At 59.1% G+C, this 21,236-nt stretch overlaps 1 protein-coding gene across 3 annotated transcripts; it reads left to right on the top strand.

Annotated features, from left to right (window-relative positions):
* The first annotated feature begins 5,517 nt into the window (after positions 1-5,517).
* Positions 5,518-20,912, top strand: SLC7A10 (solute carrier family 7 member 10). 3 transcript variants are annotated; one of them, XM_037139138.2, is made up of 11 exons: positions 5,520-5,827; positions 14,854-15,058; positions 17,199-17,350; positions 17,555-17,680; positions 17,750-17,903; positions 18,579-18,702; positions 18,783-18,886; positions 19,227-19,323; positions 19,525-19,674; positions 20,294-20,471; positions 20,702-20,912. In XM_037139138.2, exons 1-11 carry the CDS (start codon positions 5,536-5,538, stop codon positions 20,830-20,832), a joined length of 1,713 nt encoding a protein of 570 aa, XP_036995033.2. In that variant the 5' UTR covers positions 5,520-5,535; the 3' UTR covers positions 20,833-20,912. The 3 variants fall into 3 exon arrangements, with proteins under 3 accessions (XP_053526531.1, XP_036995034.2, XP_036995033.2); XM_053670556.1 differs by lacking the exon at positions 18,783-18,886 and having other exon boundaries at positions 5,518-5,827; positions 20,702-20,791; XM_037139139.2 differs by lacking the exon at positions 19,525-19,674 and having other exon boundaries at positions 5,519-5,827; positions 20,353-20,471; positions 20,702-20,791.
* The last annotated feature ends 324 nt before the right edge of the window (positions 20,913-21,236 follow it).

Below are 21,236 nucleotides of genomic sequence, written 5' to 3' on the forward strand. Positions count from 1 at the left end.
AGGGGTAAAGGCTGAAGGTGGGCCAGTCGAAGCTCTGGACGTGCAGACTGGGAAGCGAGTCCCTGTCCCAGGACGGAGTGGACAAAGGCTCTGTGTGGCAGCACCCTTCACGAGATCATTCTGGAAGCACCGAATGTGGGGACCGCACCCTCAGGCCTGGGCCAGGTGGTCACTGACATCACCCCCACACCAGGGAGGGTCAGAATGTCTGACCCAGAGTTTTGGTGTTTTTTTTCAGTCTCAGAATATTCCAAAGCTTGATAACTAACTGAACACAGGTTAATTGTGGGAGAAAACAAGCGTAATACAGGAACCACCCCTCCAAACTGAAAGATGCTGGGCTGAGAGGGGTGTGTGTGTGTGTGTGTGTGTGTGTGTGTGTGTGTGTAGAAGGCTCCACGGCTTCCACCCAAGGAAACCAAGGGGGAAAATGATGCTTTTCTTTACTGTTGGCTGCCCCAGATCACCAAGAGATGTCCAGGCAGCACGGTTCCCCACAAATGTGCTTCCTGTGCTCTGTTCCACAGTGACATCTGGAGAGGAGATCAGAATGGCCTGGAAATCCCAGCTTGGAAAAATTAGCTGGGGAAGTGTTACCAGGCCGGCCCTGATCCTAAGTGCGTGCTCAGTCCCGGGAGCCTCTGACACTGTCCCAGCTTCCACCCTACCTGGTGAGGAAAAGAGAGAAAAAAAATGGAGTCACTGGGGTCAAGCTGTTAAACGCTACAATCAGGTAGGCTGAGGCAGGGGAAATGATTGTACTCTTGATTCAAGTAGCCTGAGTATTTAAATTTTTGAATTCTCCAGTTATGCCTGGAGCTGGAGATAAACTATATATATATATATATATATATATATATATATATATATATATATATATAGAAAGAGAGAGAGAGAGAGAGATACAAGCAACACTCTGATTACCCCCTGGAGAATCTATTCTAGCCGAAGCCTTCTGGATCATTCATTCTCGGTCAATGCCTGCCTCAGTTGATAGAGGCCATTACTTCTGGCCTGGGGAGAGCGTGCTCCAGGCAGTGAGGTGCAGGACTAGGCTGGCTCATGACAGAACGTCACTGGGAAAACCTAAACATTTAGTCCCGTGGTATGTGGAGCCTTGGTTTGAACTCCTGCCCAAGGGGTGTTAGGACTGGACATGAGTAGGGGCTGTCTAGCCAGGGTGCAGAGGGAGGAGAGAAAAGGAGGCCAGAAAGGGCAGTGACAATGTCCAGGGCCAAGAATTCCATTAAACAGAAGCAGAGAGGGGTCCCCAAGAGCCGTCAGCGAAGAGATGCTTGAGACTCGGACAGGGAGTGCTTTGGAGGTGGGATGGCGAAAGTCAAGGAGAAACCGGGGCTGCCCAAGTGCATACCTCGGCTGGAATTGTGGGGAAGAAGAAGAAGAGGGACTGAGGCCAGAACCGGTGTGGGAGCGCTGAGCCCTTTCGGTGCCCGTGGCGAGCTGGTGGGAAGAGAGCAGGCCCAGAGACCTCCAGCACAGATTCCATCTCACCCAGAGACCACGCCCAGGACACGATCAATGTCCCAGTCTTTCTGAAGTGAGTGTAACCAGCATACAAAAAACCTGCACAAATCACTGGGGTTTAATTATAAGTGTTCTGGTGAATGTGCTGTGGTGTCTCACTCTGGTTTTAATTTGCATTTATCTCTTTTTAAATATTTATTTATTTATGTTTAAAGAGAAGGGATAGGAGGGAGAAAGCGAGTGAGAGAAACATCAGATGTGCAAGAAATACATTATCAGTTGCCTCTTGCACACCTCCAACTGGGGACCTGGCCCGCAACCCAGGCATGTGCCCTGACTGGGAATCGAACCAGTGACCGTTTAGTTCACAGGCTGCCACTCAGTCCACGGAGCCACACCAGCCAGGACTAATTTTCATTTTTCTGATGACTAATCAGGTTGAACACCTGCTCAGAAGTTTACCAGTCATTTGTACACCCTCTTTTGGGAAGCACTTATGTAGTCTTCTTCCTACGTACAGATTTGTAAGAATTTTCATATTTTTAAGATACAAGTCCTTTGTCAGATATATGTATTGAAATAACTTTAGTTCTCATACATGGCTTGCTTCTCCTCTCTTAATCATGGTTTTTAATTAACAGAAGTTTCTAATTGCAATGGAGTCCAATTTATCACTTTTTTACTGATAGTACTTTTTGGGTCCTACTTAAGAAAGTAAATCTATTCCCCCCGTAAGTCTTCTTCTGGCGTCTTCGTGGTTTTACCTTTTGACACACATTCACCTTTCACACTCGTGCCCGTGGAATTGGTGTTAGGGTGTGGGGCAAGGCCGAGGGGAGTCCTTTTCTCCATGAACACTCAGTTGACCCAGCACCATATATTGAAAAGTCCATCATTTCCCCACTGCCCTGCGACGCCAACACTGACTGACGGACAGTACAGTGTGGACTGACTGACGGACAGAGCCGCAGGTGTGTGGCTCTGCTGTGTCCTCGAGGTCGATTTGTTGTGCAGGCCGCTTGTCTGCCCTTGCACTGAACACTGTCTCCCTAACTGTGGTGTGAGTCTCTAGCTTTTTTCTTCTTCATCTCTATTTTAGACCCAGCTTGTCAAGTCTCAAAAAAAAAAAAAATCCAAGCAAACCGCGACAAAATCCTTTGGGACTTTGAGTGCATTGGACCTGTAGATCAGTGCTCTAGTTCAACTTGGAGCCAAGCAACATCTTAAATCCAGTCCATGAATAAAGACAGCCCCTCAGCTAATTTCCATCTTATACAATTTCTCTGTAATGTTTTGTGGTTTTCTGTGTAGAAATTATACACATAACTTACTAGATTTATCTAGGTATTACTTTTATGCTATAATATAAATTTCATTTTCTAATTGCTGCTGGCATATACAAATACAATCAGTTTTTTTTTATAATGAACTTGTATCCAGTGCTAAATTCATCAATTAACCTTAAGTTTACTTACACGTGTTTTTGGATTTTCTACCCGGTCATGTCACATGTAAATGAGTTATACAGCTTCCCTTCCTATCTTCATATCCTGGTACTGCCTTTCGGACCAGCTTCTTTTCACTGAGTAGCACGCATTTAACTTTTCTCCGTGTCATTTCATGGTCTGACGGCTCATTTGTCTCCAGGACTACACGCTATTCCGTTGAACGGACGCACCACAGTTTACCCGTCCATTCACCTACTGAAGGGCAGCCCGGTTACTCACAAGGCTTGGCAATTGTGCATAAAGCCGCTGTAAACATCCACGTGCAGCTTTCTGTGTGGATGTAAGTTTTCATCTCCTTTGGGTGAAGACCAAAGAGCATGAATCCTGGATCTATGGTAGGAGTTATTTCTTAGTTTTGTAGGAAATTGCCAAGCTGTCTTCCCAGGCAGCCGCACCGTTTTGTAACCCCCAACAGTGAATGAGAGTTCCTATTGCTATGCACCCTCACCAGCATTTGGCATTGTCGGTGTTCTGGATTTTGGCCACTAAAACGTGTGTCTTTTTACTTCTTTTTCTTGCCTTACTGCACCAGCCAGAGCCTCCAGCGCAGCGGTGTATAGAACTGAAGAATGCTAATGTTCTTTCTCATTTCCAGTCTCAGTGGGGAAACGTCCCAACATTTCACTGTTAAGCATGATTTGGGCTGCAGGATTTTGTTGTTCTTTTGTTTCTTGGCGGGGTTGGGGTTCGGGTTTGGGTAGATACTTTACCAGACTGAGAAAGTTCTGTTTCTGATTTGTTCAGAGTTTTTGTTTGTTTAAATGGTGGATGGCCGTTTTCTGAATCTATCCTATGGTTTCCCTTGTTTTTCTCTGTTACTGTGGGGAATTGGACTGATTGACCTTATGGTAAAACAATCCTTTGGGGTTTGCGGGTTCCAGTTCCATTGCGCTAACATGACTTCCTGAACTATGGGCCTGGACGCAGTCCGTCCTGTGCGGTGCGCCGGGGTCTGCCCTTCTCCCACAGTCCGTATTTCGGGTGCCGATGAGCGGCTCGCCCTCCAAAACCAAGGCCCCTCGGCTAGTGAGACTCACGCCAGCCCCCGAGTGTACTAGCCCTGGCTGGACCCTGGCGTTGAGAGGGTACCCGGACGCGGAGAGTGCAACCAGCAGGTGGAGGCTACCCTCGAAGATCAAGAGTCTCCAGACTCTGCTGCCCCAACCCCCCGACCGCACCCCCTCCCCACCTCCGCGCGCGCCGGGCTCCTTTAAGAGAGTCGGCCCAGAACGCGTCTCTGGGGCGGGAAGCGGAGGGCGCCAAGAATGTCGACTCCGACGGGTCCGCGACGGGTGAAGCTTCTCGGGGTGGCCTGCCCGCCTGTCCCCTCCAGCACGTCCGCCCAGTGTCGATCCCGCTCTCTACCCCCAAGACTCCCCTCAACTTTTAAAGACCCTTCTCAGGCGACAAACTCCTGCACCACCGCGCTCGAACCTCGAGACCCAGCGCACAGCCCAGGACCGGACCTCGACCCCGCCCCGCCCCGGTCCCCCCACGGCCGTCGGACCGCGGGCGGGGCCCCTCGCGGGCCGCGAGGCCGCGGGCGGGGGAAGGACGGGGAGCCTGGCGCGGCCTCATCCACATGCAGGGGACAGCGCGTCGCGGCGGCTGCCAGGAAAGGACAAAGGCTGTTCCGCCGCCGGCCGCACCGTGCCAGGCCCGCCCCGCCCGCAGCTCCGGTGGCCCCCGACGCGGCCTCCCGAGTGTCTGCCCCGCGGCCGGGGCGGCACAACCCGGACGGCTTCCAGGAGGAGGAAACCGGCGTCCGGGCCCGCAAGCCCGACCTCCTCCTGTGGCCTCAGAGGCCACAGCCCCTTTCTCCGAGTCTCCCAGCAGTTGAGGTGGCCTCGTCTTCGGACGCCGGGCTGGACCGCGCGGGGCCTAAGACCAGAGTCCAAGCCCACTGACCCCCGACTCCCAGCTCTGCAGAGACGTCTGCAAATGGAACCTGCCCGACGCAGCCCAGACCCGGGCGGAGGCGGGGCGGCAGCGCAAACCCCTTCCAGGACGCGCGCAAGGCAATGGGGCCTCCCCGGACCAGGGCCGGGGGCCCCAGACTTGGCCCGTGGGCGCGGAGGACGCCTCGCCCCCGCATCACCGTCTGGAGTCCAAAGAGGGGCGGGAAAGAGCTGGGGTCCGGGCCGCGCCACCCGCTCCCGCTTCTCTGGGCTCAGCCTCCACCCGGTCTGCACCCCTCCCCGAGGCGCTGGTACCGGGGGGCCCGACACCCAGGCAGCTCGCATTGCGCGCGTGTCCTCAGCCCCCTTGAGGGCAGGGTCAGTCTTGCCTTTGAGTCCGGCCCCCCATCGCACCCCACCCCACCGCACCCCACGAGTGGATGTAACTCAGGCAGCAGGAGGGTCCCTTCCTTCTCTCAACTACAAAGTTCTCCCCAGCTCTACCCCAAGGCCAGGACTGAGGAGAGGGGCCGCGGGGGCAGTTTCCTTTAAGGAAGGTGGGGGAGGGGTGCCGGCCGGCCCTCCTTCCGCCCCTCCCCGGCCCCCGCAGCCCCGGGCCCACCGCCCGGGCCCCGCGCCAGCGCATGCGCCCGCCTGTGTGCGCCGTCCGGGCTGCAAGGGCTGCGAGGTTAGTGAGCTTACCCACAGACGGACGGACCGACGGACAGGCGGCCAGTCGGATAGACGGGACAGCGCAGGGAGCGGGGACACAGCTGGACAGCGAAATGGCCGGCCCCACGCAGCAGCCCAGCGGGCGCGGGAATGCCGGCCCTGCGCCCTCGCCTTCCCCCGGCCCAGGGCCCGGCCCCGGCGCCTCGGAGCGGGTGACGCTCAAGAAGGAGATCGGGCTGTTTAGCGCCTGCACCATCATCATCGGTGAGCAGGGCCCCGGCGGGAGGGCGCCTCCACAGCCACTTGGGAGAACGAGCTCGCCTCTCCTGGCCCTCCTTCCGGCCTGCGACCTCAGGGCAGCAGGCGAGGGGGTTGCCAGCGCACCTGCGGTGTCGCGCCGCAGGGCCTGTCCCCACCTCCCGAGGGGCCCCGAGTTTTCATACCTGGGAGAGGTGTGGGTCCCTTCGCCGCTGGAATCCTCCCGCCTTTCCTGCGCTGCGGGGCTCTGGCGAGGCAGTCACTCGCACTTTTCTCATCTATGAAATGGAGGGGACGTGGTCCTGCCTGGAGTGCGGGAACTTCGCAAGTGTGGGGTCTGGGTGAGCTGACCGGCTAAGGCCCCCAGTACTGGGCCGTGTCTGGAGCTGAGTCCCTACTGTGTGCAGGGTCCCAGTGCCACGCGGAGTGAGTGCTTTAGTCTTCAAAAACAGGAGAAACTGCGGGCAGACCAGACAAACAGAGAGCCAGCTAGTGGGGAAATAGGTTCAGAGTACATGTATTGCAGTTTGGTGGCAGAACCCTGGGGGCGGGGCAGCCAGACACAGTAGGAGGCGGCGGTGGGGTGAGGCGGACCAGGCCTGCAGAAAAGCCAACGGCTCCCTCCCGGAGCTGGGACCCCAACAGGCAGGCACCCTCTGGGACTCTGGCCCCAGCTCCCTCGCCCCAGAATGCGTCCAGGTGTCCTGCCCCAGATGCGGACTGCTAGGTAGACAGAGGGCTCAGGGGACTGTGAGACATGTTGGGGGGATTTTCCTCTTCCTGTCCTAAGTCATGAACACTCACTTCTCAGGCACTAGTGAACGCAGGCATCCACACCTGGTGCCTCGGAGACCCTCCTGTGTCTCCAGAGTCATGGCTGGAGGGATGAATGAGAGGAGTCTTGACTAGTCTCCATCCACCTCCCCCACAACCAGTGGGAACTGCTGGTGCATCCATTGCCCACCCATCCCCAGACCCCGGGGTCCTGGTTCTTGGCCAGACCCCAAATGCACACCAAGAATTGCCCCAGAACACAGCCCCCCCCCCCAGCAGGTAGCTCTCTGCCTCCCCACTGGCCCTGAAATGGCGTCTTCCAGGAGCACTGGCCCAGCTCTGAGACCTTCTTGGCCTAACGAAGGTGCCCCTGCTTGACTGTTTGCTGGCAGGAAGGGCTGGTTCCAGGGACTTGGCCGAGGTACTGGTTAGAGCTTTGTCTCTGTCCGCACTCTCTCCAGACGCTGTGTCCCCAGGAAGGGGAAGCCCACACATCATGGATGGGCCAGGAGGCTGGGGTCGGTCGAGGCATGTCTGGAGCCAGCTACAGCGCCTTTTCTGGGCCACCTCCGCGGGTCCAATGTCCTTGAGCCGTATTCCTACTCTGCCTCCTTGGGGGTGACTCGCCCACTGGTGGCAGACTCAGGAACAGGACACAGGTGGCCTGACCCGTCCAGGACACTCTGTGGTAGTTCAGCAGCCCTCCCTGGAGAGCTTTGAAGGGTGACATCAGGCAAGAGGCTGGGCTGGGCGAGAGACAGACCAGGGGAGCATCAGCCTGGACCAGAGGCGACAGAAGAGGGAGGAGGCAGGTGTGGACTGGGGCAGGGTCAGCACTGCCCTCCCCATCAGATGCCCTGAAGGCACCCACTAACTTACTCCCCAGTCACTGTCCTGGGGGGCCCCCTCCCATACATCACCCCACTTTCCTGCCCCAGAGAAGCTGGTCAAAATAAAAAATGTCTGTGAAGTATCAAATTTTAGCTTCAAAAGTCTTGAGAACTTTATATTATACTCCATAATCTTCCTCACGTGTTACCAGCCACTGAACTTGTCTGTAAGACTTCCAGATACATCTTCCCAGAAGATCCTAAAATCCTCTTCCCTTAACCTTCCTGCCCCATCCCATCTCAGGAATGGGGCTTTCCAGAATGGAACGGAATGGTAGGGCTTTGGGCTGGACTGTGACCCCACCTGTGATGTCAGACGGCACCTGCTGGCCTCTGGGAGAGCACTGCAGCAGGGGACAGGCCAGCGGGAGGAAAAGCCAGGCAGGGCAGGGCCGTGCGGGACCTGGCGCCTCCAGCACCTGTTCAGAAAACTGCCTCTTCTCACGTAGCAGAAGCGTGTCCTCCCTTTATCTCGTTCGATGCTCATGCCTGCCTTGCAAAACAGGAGTTTGTATACCCATTGCGCAGACGTAGAAACTGCGGCTGAGGATTGAATGACACCGTTGCAGGCGACGGACTCAGGATCTGGGAACAGATTTGGGTTTATTTTTCAACCCTTTGTGTGTCTTCACACTGCCCTGCTGCTGGGTGAAATCGGGGCCAGAGTCACAGTCCCTAATGGGGGACGGTTAAGACTGAGCCAGAGCACATCTAGCCAGGATGTACTGAGCTCTACACTCTATTACGAAAGGACGAACAGATGGACAGAAAGCCCCCCACCTCCCGTACCCCAGCCAGGGCTGTACGTGCAGGGTGTCTTGTCCTGACCCAGGACCCCAGCCAGCTTCTTCTCAGTCCACACCCTTCCACCCAGGGAAGGGAAGTGCCCGGGTCCACAGAGTGAGGGTCACCCCTGGGTCTGCTGATCAAGCTGTCCTGTCTTTGATTTCTCCCTTTGACTCAAGTTCCCAGCCCGTCCAGGTGTTCGTTCATCATGCTCAAGTGTGTTCAGAGACTCAGAGATCTGCCTCATGAGTCCTGTCTCCTTAGGAACCGGTCCCTGCCCATCCAGCCTTGTCCAGGCCCCTGTCTGCGCTCCTCAGGACTGGAGGCGGCTGGGCTGCCAGAGGAGGCATGACGTCATTCGGAAGTTTCTCTGGGCCTCCTCTCAGCCCCAGTTTATAGAGGAAGAAACTGAGGTCCCGAGGCTGCAGCCAGCCCAGGGTCAGATACCCTGTGTGCTCTGGGAAGCCACGGGGGCCGAGACGGTTCCGGCTGCCAGGGCAGGGCCTGCGGCACTGGGCACACTCACTCATCCGCTTCACATCAGGTACTGAACAGTGTCAGGCACTGTTCCAGGTGCCGGAGACACAGCAGGGAGCGCGCAGCAGGGAGCACCACAGACAATACCTGTGTCCTGCTGACGCTGACATCCCAGCACGGAAGTCAGAGGGCAAGCAAGATAAGCGAGCTGAATGTGTTGCCAACAGCGTAGTGATACCCATGCTAAGGTGAGAAGATTAAGGCAGGAGGAGGGACGATAGATAACAGATGAGTCGGGAGTCGGTTGGGGTCCAATTTGTGTGGGCCTGGCAGCCCCCAGTAAAGACTTCGCCTTCTTCTCTTTGTGCGACGGGAGCCCTGGGTGGGCTTTGAGCAAAAGGGACAGGGTGTGAGGGGCGGGGAGGGGTGCAGTGCAATGGGATGGGGCTCACCATTAGAGCAGAAGTTGGGGGCAGCGGGGGCAGAAATGGGAAGTCTGGTCTGGAGGATACTTGAGTCACCTGGACAGGTGGCTCAGTTGGCTGAGCGTCACCCTATACACCAAAAGACGGCGGGTTTGATTCCCAGCCAGGGCACATACCCAGGGTGAGGGTTTGATCCCCGGCCGCGACATGTGCAAGAGGATGATGCACTATTTCTCTCTCTCACCTCTCTCAATAACCACGCCCTTGGATGGGGTTATAAAACACAAAGAGGGGGCAGTGGCTCAGAGCACAGCGGCAGCAGTGGGGGCACTGGAGGAGGTTCAGTCCTGGGTGAGTTTGGTAGATGGAGCCGAAGGGTTTGTGATGGTGAAGGATGTGTGACGACACTCGGGAAAGAGAGAGGAGGCAAGGGCGACCCCAGGGTGGGGTCTGCACCTCGGGGAGCACCGTTCGCCGTTTATCGATCCGGGAAGACCGTGAGAGGAGCAGGTTTGGGGGGAAAGAGGGCTGCAAGTCAGGAATCCCGTTTTGAACACGTGACACGTGAGATGCCCACTGAGTCATCAGTTGGGTTTGCAGGTTTAGTTTAGCAGGGAGGTCCCTGCGAGGGATATAGATTTGGGACTTGCCAGCAGAAGCTGGGGTTTCTGGATGAGGTCGCCAAGGGAGCGAGTGTTGAAAGAAAAGGGAAAAGACCCAAAGACCAAGCTGCGGGCACCTGCTGTCCAGGCGTTAGGAGAAATGAGAAGCAACCAGCAGAGGAGTTTGAGAAGGAGCAGCCAACGAGGTGGGAGGAGGGCCAGGAGACTGCCCCGTGGGAGGAAGGGGCCCACCTGCCAGATGCAGGTGATGAGGCAAGTAGGGGTGCAGCCTGTGGCTTCACAGCTGGGCGCTGCAACATGCAGCTCAGCAGGCACCCGGCGACACTCAGCCTGGAGACAGGGCAGGGGTGAGGCTCGCTAGACAAGGCCGGGCTGGGCTGGGCAGGCCAGGCAGAGAGAGCTCCACACTGCTGCTCATCCCTCTCAGGAGGGAAGTGGGTTAGGCCAGACACGCATGCCGGTCAGTGGGCAATTCAGGCATGTCCCGGAAACACCCCGCTCACTCCCTAGAGTTCTGCCAAGACCTCAGCAGGAATTTTTGTCCCCCAAAGGGATGCCTGACACATGTTCACTGTAAGGACATTCATGTGTTTAGAGGCACAGGGTACCGGCAGGGCCCCCAAATCAGGGCCTTGGCTTCTGACCCCAGGGTGTTGAGATCCCATGGGAGTCAGGTCTCCAAAGGCCAGATCCAGTGGCCTGAGTCATCTCTAAGGGGGATGATAACAGTGGGACCCTCAGGCACGTCCTGGGCCCTCCGCTGGGTGGGAGCTCGCTGCATCACCGCCTCATCTCCCCGTCCTACAGGTGAGAAGGCTCAGACAGGTGACGTGCTATGTCCACAAACCCCCACCTCAAGGGTCTGGGGTTTGGACCCAGATCTGGGAGTTCTCTACTAGTAAGTGCCATTGCCCATGGCCTGGGGGCCTTAGGACCCACTGATGGGAGTTTGGAGCTCTTCGGAGAAGAATTTGGAGGCCAGAGGCCTCATGGGTCTTGTCCTAATGGAAAGTGCTGGGACTCACTGCCCAGAGCAAAGGAAGAAGGCCTGTCCCATGGCCAGCCCCTGATCAGGCCCAGGGGGATAATGGGACCGTGCTCTTGGTCGGGGATAGGCAAGGCGGGCGTAAGGTGACCTAGCCCCATGTCCTTTTGGGGGAGCTCAGGTCCTTCACCTCTGCAGGCCAGCACGGACCCTACCCTCAGGGTGGCAAAAAAGAAATCACTTCCTGGCCGTCTTTTAGATACCTTGGCAGTGGGCAGGGTCCAGGTGATAGAGGCCAAGGTGAGGAGTCAGGAGGACTTCCTGGGGGCAGTGTTGCTTCTGGGAGACCAGTGAGCTACAGAGCGACCGACACGGTGCGGAGCAGGGGCCCCGAGCAGACTGTGTTTCCTTGGGTCCCATGCAGGTGGACTAGACACATGCCGTCCTGCCCGCAGTGCCTCTGCCAAAGTCAGGGTTGGACCAGCCGTCTGCTGCCCCCTAGCCCAGTGATCCTCCCTGGCCAAAGGGGAAACTGAGGCCCCGAGGGCAGTACTGGCCTGAGGCCACACAGCCAACTCCTGAAAGTGTTTCTAAGGCAGAAAGGTGGTGCTGGCAGCCTGACGGGACCTCCCCGCCCCTTGCTCAAGCCAGACTGTGCACTCCCCACACGCACCACGGGCGGCTGGCTCCTTCCACCACCACGACCTCCACGGTCCACCCCTGTGACCTCCGTGGTCCGCCGCTGCCTCCCAGAAATAGGTCAGCGCACGCCGCAGCAGCCGCGGGAACAATGGCCCTTTCTTCATTCCTCCGCAGAGCTGGGTAAGCCCCATCAGGCCAAACATCTTAATGTGATAAAAGCCACCCAGCTCCGGCTGAGGGAAGAGGGGCAAGAGGGAAGTCGGAGGGCCCTCCTCACATCCTCACCCACCTGCCCAGGAGCTCCGTCCCCACCGAGGACCTGCAGGCACCACCAAGCAGCCATCCCACAGGGGACGGGAACATGGAGGCCTCACAACCCGAGTCTCTGCAGCCGGCCATCAGTTAGACACCTGCACAGGCACTCAGCAGCGTGTCCTAGCCCGTCCTGTGTTCCCAGTTCCCGCTGCTCCTCTTCCTCCACAGCAGGGTCCCCTAGGGCTGGGCCTGTCCTCTACTGCTCCCTCAGTCAGGCAGAGCTGACCCTGCTGGGCCCGAGCGTGAGAACTGAGAGGGAGGCCCATGCACCCCAACACCCAGTGCTGGGCGGGCGCCACCCCAGCACCTCCACGGTCCCTTCCCCACACCTCCTGGATCATCCCGGTGCCGGAGGCCCCCAGCCCTGTCCTCGTCGTCCTCCCCACCCCTCGCTCCTCGCCCTGTGCCGCTCACCCAGGCCCACGGCCCCCGCTGCTCCTTGCAGAGCCCCACCCAGCCTGTGTGAGTGGGGTCAAGGACAGCCCGTGGACCTCACGGGCGTTCCGGCCACCTCCTAGCACAAACTGCAGTTGTGCAGGCCCAGAAGCAGAGACCCCCAAGGACATGACACACTGGCTGGCACACACGTTCCTTTAGCCCATGGGCACTGGTTCTTCCCTGTAGCCTGAGACCATGTGTCCAAAACCATAGTGATGCCTCACCCCCAACCCATTTCCCGGATCCTAGCATTCAAGTTGGCAGCTACTGGGCACAGGCTAGCACTATGCCCCTTTCAGACCCCTGCCTCGGGGACAAGGTGCCAGGTGTAGCTTCCCTGATGGCTATGCCCATGAGGCCCTGGCAGGCTGAATTGTGCAGAGCGGTGGGGTCCACTCAGGGTGGGTGGCTTGGGGCCCTGGACACCCCCCAGCCCGAAAGCACCCAGCTCCTTCCAAGGCCACCCAGCCCCCGCTGGCTTCCAACCTCACTGGCTTTTGGCAAATCCCACTCCGCCAGGTCCTGAGAACATAGACTCTGCTGCCGGGTAGAGTGAACTCAAAGGCCTTTTAGAAACCCAGCAGCCCACCCAGGCCCTGGGCCCCCATCGCAGGCGAGGGAGGTTCCCCCTCTCCCTGCTGGAAGCAGGCTGAGGGCACAACTTGCCTCTGGGGGTTAGAGGACAGGAATTCTTTCATCCTTATCTGGGTGTATTGAGGGCTGCTTGGATGTGACCGGAAAACCAAGTGGGGCCTCGTGGCTGTCCAGACTGGAAATCTGTGTCGGCCGGGGGCGGGGGTGGAGGGCAGCACCACGGACAAGGGACGCATGCAGATCGGCCACCGCGGCGGCGTCCTCTCCCAGACCTGCCTGTGGGCCTGGCAGGTGGAGCAGGCAGGCTCTGCCCTGACGGTGTGCACTCCCCCGCCGGGCACTGGCAGGTGGGGGCAGTCGTGCTGAGGGACTGAGCGCCAGGTCCCAGCAACGGTGCCTTGTTACTCACGTGGACTGTGGATTTGGGGATAAGGTCCTCTGGGGCAGGCCCCAGTGCAGATGGCCAGCGACATGAGCTGATTCATGTGCACAGATGATGCACCCAGGTACCCAGAGCACTGCCCCCTCTTTACCCCGGACCAGCAGGGAGCCTTCGGCTAAGTGGACACTCGGAATCCTGCTTGTCCTGGGAACCTGCTCTGCAGACCCTGGCCTGGGCCCTGAGCATTCCCGCTGTTCCGCTCCCAGACACTGTGAGTCGAGGGAGCGCAGCCCCTGCCCCCAGTGCCCAGGACTCAGAGCCAGCCCCAGCAGCAAGGCAGACCTCCCGTGGCCGAAGCAGATCCCGCTCGCACCCAAGCCCTGGAAGCCAGCCGCCCGTTCTGCTCCCCTTCACAGTCCCCCTGCGGGTGAGCAGAGGGCTGCCCCCACGTCACAGACGAGGAAGTGAGTCCTTCACATTAGGGCATTGGTGCCACGTTGGGCATTAGGTCATTGATTCATCCATTAGTATACTCAACAGGTATGTACTGAGTGCCTGCGATATTCTGAGGAAGCAGGTGAGGTTGCAGACAATACATTGAACCATGCCAGCGAAGCTGGTGAGCACATCTGGGTATAGCTGAAGGCTTCCTTGACAGTGTCCCACTGAATCCTCATAATAATCCCATTGTACAGATTGGGCTCAAAAAGGGACCTGAGCCAGGAGAGGTCCCCAGGTCTCCCGAACCCCAGCTGGGATTTCCCACTAGGTTCCTGGGATTGGAACAGTGACCTCTGTTTGCAACCAGCGGGCCGTCCCAAGGCGAGAGGCAGTCTGTGTCTGGACCTCAGGCCGGGCCAAGACTCCTGCTCCATTGCCCTCTCCGCTCCTTGCATGATGGCTGCTGGCCAAGCCCCAGCCCTCAAAACGCGCCCCACTGGCCCTTGCCCAAGCCCTGAAACATGTCACAGAGCCAGAGTCAAGCAAGGTCTCTTCAGATTCTGTGTCTGCAGCCTGGGTCCTAGGTCATGGAGGAAGCAGGCAGAGGGGCTCCTTTATGGTGAAAGGGGAGATGGAAGACAAACAAAGTACGGGCAGGGTCTGGGGGACCACAGTGGTGTGAAGTGGGGGGAGGATCCCAAACCAGCCTGGTCAAGGAGGGCTTCCTAGAGGAGGTACACTTCCTGAGCCACTCTATGTGTCTGGACTTCAACCAATAGGAAAGTGGCGAGAAAGTGTCATGGTCAAAGTCTTGCTTTAGGAGGCCAGCTCTGGCCAGCAGGTTGGAAGTAGGACAGGTGCTGGAGGCCCAGGAGACTAGAGGCCTCGGGTGGGGGCACGGGGCTGAGTCTGGGCCCCGCGGGAATGCACAGGGGTGGCCGCCACTCTGCCATCACTCACGTGGCTGAGCCGCCTCTCTTGTGCTTGCCCCGCCTCGTGGGAGTAAGGGGCAGGGAGCGGGAAGGGGGCGGGCAGAGGAACTCAGAATGAGACCTGTCTCTGGCAGGAGAGCCTGGCTGAATGGACAAGGTGCCGTTCCGACGCCAGGGAATACGGAGGGAAGATGAGTCCAGGGTGGTTGCCGGGTTCGAGGGGCCCGGCGTCGTCCGCATGCCTCCAGGCTCCCCTCCCTCCGCTCCAAGGAGCAGGCTGGGGGTGGGGGTTCTCCTCCTCACTGCAGCCTCTCCATCTCCCCCGCAGGGAACATCATAGGCTCTGGGATCTTCATCTCCCCCAAGGGGGTCCTGGAGCACTCTGGCTCTGTGGGTCTGGCTCTCTGCGTCTGGGTCCTAGGCGGGGGCATCACTGCCCTGGGCTCCCTCTGCTACGCAGAGCTGGGAGTCACCGTCCCTAAGTCTGGTGGAGACTATGCCTATGTCACCGAGATCTTCGGGGGCCTGTCTGGGTGAGTGTGGGGCACCAGCAACTCGGGGGGGTCCTCCTCAGAATGGATGGCCAGTTGGGTCTAGACCTGGGGGTGGTCTTCCACTCCTCACATCACAGGAAGGTTGTGGGGGTGGATGGAGGGAAGAGGGTGGGGCCATTGGACCACCTTCCAAGGCCAGGGTGGGCGGGACCAATGCTCACTCCACTCATGCTGCACACTCCAGCTGGCCTTTTGACCTCTCTGTTTCCTTTCAAATCTGTCTCTAAGCCCCACTCTCCCTCCCCCTCCCCACTGCTTCTGGATGAGGAGGCCCTTACTGTCTGAAACCTCTAGGTAATTGCTAGCATCCAGGAAGCCCATATGTGGGGGTGGGAGGGGACATGACATTCCTTTCAGCACCCACCCCGCAAGAGCTCCCCTTTGAATAGCTCCCAGTACTCCTTTATTCACTAGTGAACATTAGCTGAGCACCTACTATGTGCTGAGGGGCGGGGATGTTGTGATAGAATATGCATCCCTGTCCTCACGTTGCTCATGGTCAATAGGGAAACTGCCCCTCAAACGTGATTAAAACCTAGAGGATCCCAGTTCTGAGGGTGTGTTCGAGAGGCAGTGGCCCAGCAACCGAGAGAACGGGGTACCAACCACCTAGGGAAGGCTCCCCAGAAAAACCACGTGTGTGCCAAAGCTTGGAGGAAGAGTGGCGTTTTCTTGGCTGAGCAGGGGGGAGTTGGAGCACATGCAGAGGGCTGGCAACAGGGCCAGTTGGGTCTAGATCCGTGGTAGGCAACAGGGCCTGGAGGGGGTGGGGCAGCCTGGGGGAGGAGGGAGAGCAAGACTGTTGCAGTTGCCCAGCTGACCCATGCTGAGGGCCTCCACAAAGGTACAGAAAGTTTCCAGAATCATTCAGGAGGAGGTGGTAGCCAGGGTGGCAGGAGGGAGAGGCAGGTGCAGTAGAAGTGACGTTTGCTTTCCCACTGGACAGGCTTCAAAGACAGTGGTTCCTGGGATGGCGAGGGGTAGATTTTTGGGTGGAGCTTGATACATTGGTGGGGTCTGTGGCACAGCTGGGGAGATGCTCAGTCAGGTCTCACCTGGGGTGGGGGTGGGGCTGGGGCGGCCTGGAGCTCAGAGAAAAAGTCTAGGCTGAAGGGTACAAAGTTTGGATCAGGGGACTTCAGCAAGGCAGCCGTGGATGGGGCGGGGCTGGCACAGCCCGGGGTGCTCTCTTCTGGGGACCCTCAGAGGGTCCCGGGGCCCGGGACAGCACAGTTGTGCTGTGCAGCTGGAAAGAGTAGCAGACGTGGTGGGAAGGAGAGCAGGACCCAAGACCCTACCTCCTGACTCAGCCTGGAGGCACCCAGCATCAAGGTTTTGCACACTGGAGCACCCGGCAGGGCGAAGGTCATGGAGTTAGGCTGCCCTAGAAACCAAGGTGTTGGGGAGAAGGTGCAAAGCAAGGGGTTGGAAGCAGGGCCACAGTGCAAGGGTCAGGACTGAAAGGAAGACACTAAACGTGGTGCCCCAGAGGTTAATGATGTCCCTGGATGAGGCGACCCCCACCCCTGAGAGCTGGACTAGAGGCTAGGACCACCCCATGGACAGGCCCTCCTCTGGGTCCAGGCAGACCTCCTGGATCAGGTAGGGCCTCGCAGCCTTGAGCAAAGCCCCCACTCCTACACGGGCACTCTGCAGAGGTGAAATTGGGGAAGAAGGGACATAAATTACTTGCAACCTCCAGCCAGTGATCTGCAAGGTGTGGTCTCTCAGGGGATCACAGCTCAGTCAGCCATCTGCAGCCACAGCACTCTGCTGGGAGCTGCAGCTGGAACCAAGATTGCAGATCCCAGGACAGCCCTCCCCCCACGCCCCAGCCCAGTGCAGAAAACAGCCTGTGGCCAGGGGCCGTGTGGCCATCGGAAAGGTGGTTGGTTCCCTGGGTGGTTCTCGACACCTGCCTAAGGGCAGCTCATAGCTGTGTAACTGCTGAATGCAGTCTGTTGAAATCTGCCTCCCTGGACCAAATCTAGCCTCCAACACAAGCACCAGCCCTTGGGTTCCAGGACCCAGGGTGCACCCCCTCCACACACCTGGGCCTGCTCTGCCAGGGAGGCGATGGACAGGATGCCCCTGCCACTCAGGCCCTCGCTCGTTTCAGCTTCCTGCTGCTCTGGAGCGCGGTCCTCATCATGTACCCCACCAGCCTGGCCGTGATCTCCATGACCTTCTCCAACTACATACTGCAGCCCGTGTTCCCCAACTGCATCCCCCCGGCCGCGGCCTCCCGCGTACTCTCCATGGCCTGCCTGAGTGAGTACCCACCTTGGGGCTGGGCTGGGCCTCTGCCACCGGCCTCGGCGTGGGTGGGGAGGAGGAGCCACTCCAGCTACGAGCCCCAGAGAGGGCGGCCGCAGCAGGGAGCTGCCTGCCCTCCGTCTGCTGCAGAGCATGTGCCCCCTGCCACTCGGGTGGACTCGGTTGCGGCCTACCCGCCCTTTCACCTCTTCTCCCCAGTGCTCCTGACGTGGGTGAATAGCTCCAGTGTGCGCTGGGCCACACGCATCCAGGACATCTTCACCGGCGGGAAGCTGCTGGCCCTGTCGCTCATCATTGGCATGGGCTTTGTCCAGATCTTCCAAGGTAGGGCCAGGGCGGGGCTATGCCCGAGGCTGGGGAGATGACACTGACCCTTGACCTCTGGACCCCCAGGACACTTCGAGGAGCTGAGGCCCAGCAATGCCTTCGACTTTTGGATGACGCCCTCTGTGGGTCACCTGGCCCTGGCCTTCCTGCAGGGCTCTTTTGCCTTCAGCGGCTGGAACTTCCTCAACTATGTCACCGAGGAACTAGTTGACCCTCGGAAGTGAGCAGGGCACTGGGCTGGGCCCTGGGAGGTGGTGGGGCTGGACAATGGGACAGGCAGCTCCCTGAACAGACCTGCTGTCCCCTGTGCCTCAGCATGGTTGTCCGCCTATCCACGCCACTGCCCCACAGGAATGGCTCTGGATAGACAGCCAGGATGTGTGTCTTCCTGCCTGGCCCTGTAGGGCTGTGGGCAAGTCACAGCCCCTTGCTGGGCCTCAGAAACCCTGAGGATCACTGTTCTACTGTAAATGGGTCCCGCTGTTTGCATTTAGCCAAAAATCACACATGTACGCACAACATGGACCTGCAGGTGAAGCCAGTGGCTCCATCCGACGCTCAGCCAGGGACCTCATAGTGGGCAGCTCCGGCAGAGGCTGGGTCCATGGGGAGTCCCAGGGGCCCCCTAGGTCTATGGAAGGAGTTCTTGGGGCACTTCTGGGACTTTCAAGGCTTATTTTAGCTGTGTGCAATTTTCTCTTATTGCAGGCATTAGGCCTGCCCCTCAGGATACGATATGGCCCTTCCTCCCACCAGCCTGCACCCGAGCTAGGGTTAGGGGGTCGGGGGTGGGGGCAAGACAGACAGCAGCACAGCCCGCCTCCCTGGCCCACCTCCGCCCGCCTGCCCCTGCCCCCAGGGGGCCCACACTGATGTGCCCCACCGCTGCCCCCAGGAACCTACCTCGGGCCATCTTCATCTCCATCCCGCTGGTGACGTTTGTGTACACCTTCACCAACGTCGCCTACTTCACCGCCATGTCCCCCCAGGAGCTGCTGGCCTCCAACGCAGTGGCCGTGGTGAGTGGGGCCCCCTCGGAGCCCGGCCCCGCCCTGCCCCCACCCGGCTCACGCACCACCTCTCTCTTGTGCTCACTCAGACCTTCGGGGAGAAGCTGCTGGGCTACTTTTCTTGGGTCATGCCCGTGTCCGTGGCACTTTCCACTTTCGGAGGGATCAATGGCTACCTGTTCACCTCCTCCAGGTGACTGGGCTGGGGAGAGGGTTGTCCCAGTGAGGCAAGGTAGGTGCCCTGGCATTCAAGCAGTTGCTGGAGCAGAGAAATCCTACCAGGTGGGGCCCTTCCAAAGCCAGGACGATGAACTCCCCAGGAACAGGTGTCTGATCCCAGCTCTGAGGAACAAGAAGCAAGAGGAAGGCAGGCTAGAAAGTGGGAAAACTGCAGAGCGGGGCCGCTGGGGCCTGGGGCAGGGGCCAGAGGTGCCAACTCAAGAGGGACAGCGGGTCTAGAACTCAGGTCCACAGACTGGCCAGCGGGGAGGCCCCACGCCAGGCTCACAGCCCCCACCACCTCTGTCCCCCAGGCTCTGCTTCTCTGGAGCCCGAGAAGGGCACCTGCCCAGCCTGCTAGCCATGATTCACGTCAGACGCTGCACCCCCATCCCTGCCCTCCTCGTCTGCGTAAGTTGGGGGACCTGTGCTGGTAGGGCAGGGAGCCCCAGCCACTGGGCAATGTGGGGAACCTGCAGGGAGGAGCCCACGGAGGGGGAGGGGAGGGCCAGTGCTCACCAGCCTCCCGGCCTGAGCTGGAAGGCCCAGGACAGCCTGCAGGGGCCACGGGAGGCAGGCGGGAGGCCAGCCCTCAGCTCGGCCCTCCCCCAGTGCGGGGCCACGGCGGTGATCATGCTTGTGGGAGACACATACACGCTCATCAACTACGTGTCCTTCATCAACTACCTCTGCTACGGCGTCACCATCCTGGGCCTGCTCGTGCTGCGCTGGAGGCGGCCGGCGCTCCACAGGCCCATCAAGGTGAGGCCGGGGGGAGGACGTGCTGGAAGCGCTCAGGGCTTCACCCACGTCGAGCATCAGTGCCAGGTGATTTTTGCACATGCTTTGTGTGCACTGACCTCTACGGTCCTCCCAACAGCCCCACGAGGCGGGTGCTCTGCGTCCCCCCAGTTTACAGGCAGGAACACGAGGCTAAGACACTCGCTCACGCACCAGGCACTCTGCACCAGATTCCACGAGCCCACAGCGAAAGGGGCTCTAAGGACCCCTCCCTTCAAAAGGCTCTAAACTGAGCTAAAAGTCCCCCCATTTGCATCTAAACCCTTGAGCTGGAGAAGTGTTCGGTGCCGGAAACCTGGCAGACCGGAAGAGAACTGACCTTCTGCCAGGTGCAAGCTGCACGTCCACACCCAGTCACTGCGCGGAGGTCAGGCCTGCTGACGTTCCGACAAAACCTCGGCAATCTGGCCAGCTGGCCGCCCAGGGACGAATGGGCTTCCAGAGGGTTGGGCTGTTGCCAGAAGGGGGCCAGCCTCTCAGGTCTCAGCTCCCAGGGAAGGGGGGAAGCGCTGGGGTGCCCGGGGTGGTGGGGCAGGGAGCAGGGGGTCCGCACCATGGGCACCCCGCTCACTCTCCACAGGTGAACCTCCTTGTCCCTGCCACGTACTTGGTCTTCTGGGCCTTCCTGCTGGTCTTCAGCTTTATCTCAGAGCCCATGGTGTGTGGGGTCGGCGTCATCATCATCCTCACCGGGGTGCCCGTTTTCTTCCTGGGAGTGTTCTGGAGAAGCAAACCAAAGTGTGTGCACAGACTCACTGGTGAGCGGGGCAGCCTCCCCCGGGGGCCGGGGCTGGAGATGGGACCCTCGCGGGGGCTTGCCCGGAGCTCGCCTTTGAGCTGTGCTGGCGACACGGGGCCTGACCACCACCAAACACCTCCCCACACGTGGCCCACGTGTCCAGGACCCGCCACGTAGAGAGCAGCTCCCTGAGGACCCTGTCCCATGGGGCTGGACCCAAGGTCTGTCTGTCTGTCTGTCTGTCCTCAGAATCAATGACACGCTGGGGCCAGAAGCTGTGTTTCGTGGTCTACCCCCAGGGTGCCCCGGAGGAGGAGGAAAATGGCCCTGTCCAGCCCTCCCCACTACCCTCCTTGGACAAGCCCTTGAAGACACAATGAGATACTTGTGGAGCTTGAAGCAGCTATTTCTGTTTACACGTTGTTTATTGAGGTGGTGTTTTGCAAAAAAAAAAAAAAAAAAAAGTTGTTTTTTGTGGAAAAAAAAAAGAGATCCCACTCCTAGAGGCCTGTGTGAAAGAAGCCCTAGGACATGGCCCCCGTTCCCTGCCAGCTTTTCCCGAAGGAATGTGTGAACAACACCAGGCTGGTGGTGCGCGGGCCTCGGGCAGGGGGGGCACGTGGGGCCCGCAGGGAAGGTACGGGCAGGCTCTGGAGGAGGCCCTCCGAACGGGGGCTCTGCCACTCGATCCGGGTGCTCCCTCTCTGGGACCACCCCAGAAGGAGGGACGTCGAGGATCGGGAAGTGGCTGGTGTGCCCACCCCAGGCCCGGCAAGGCCAGGCC

Source organism: Artibeus jamaicensis, unplaced genomic scaffold, assembly GCF_021234435.1.
Source record: "Artibeus jamaicensis isolate MK-2021 breed Jamaican fruit bat unplaced genomic scaffold, CSHL_Jam_final contig_589, whole genome shotgun sequence".
NCBI lineage: Eukaryota > Metazoa > Chordata > Mammalia > Chiroptera > Phyllostomidae > Artibeus > Artibeus jamaicensis.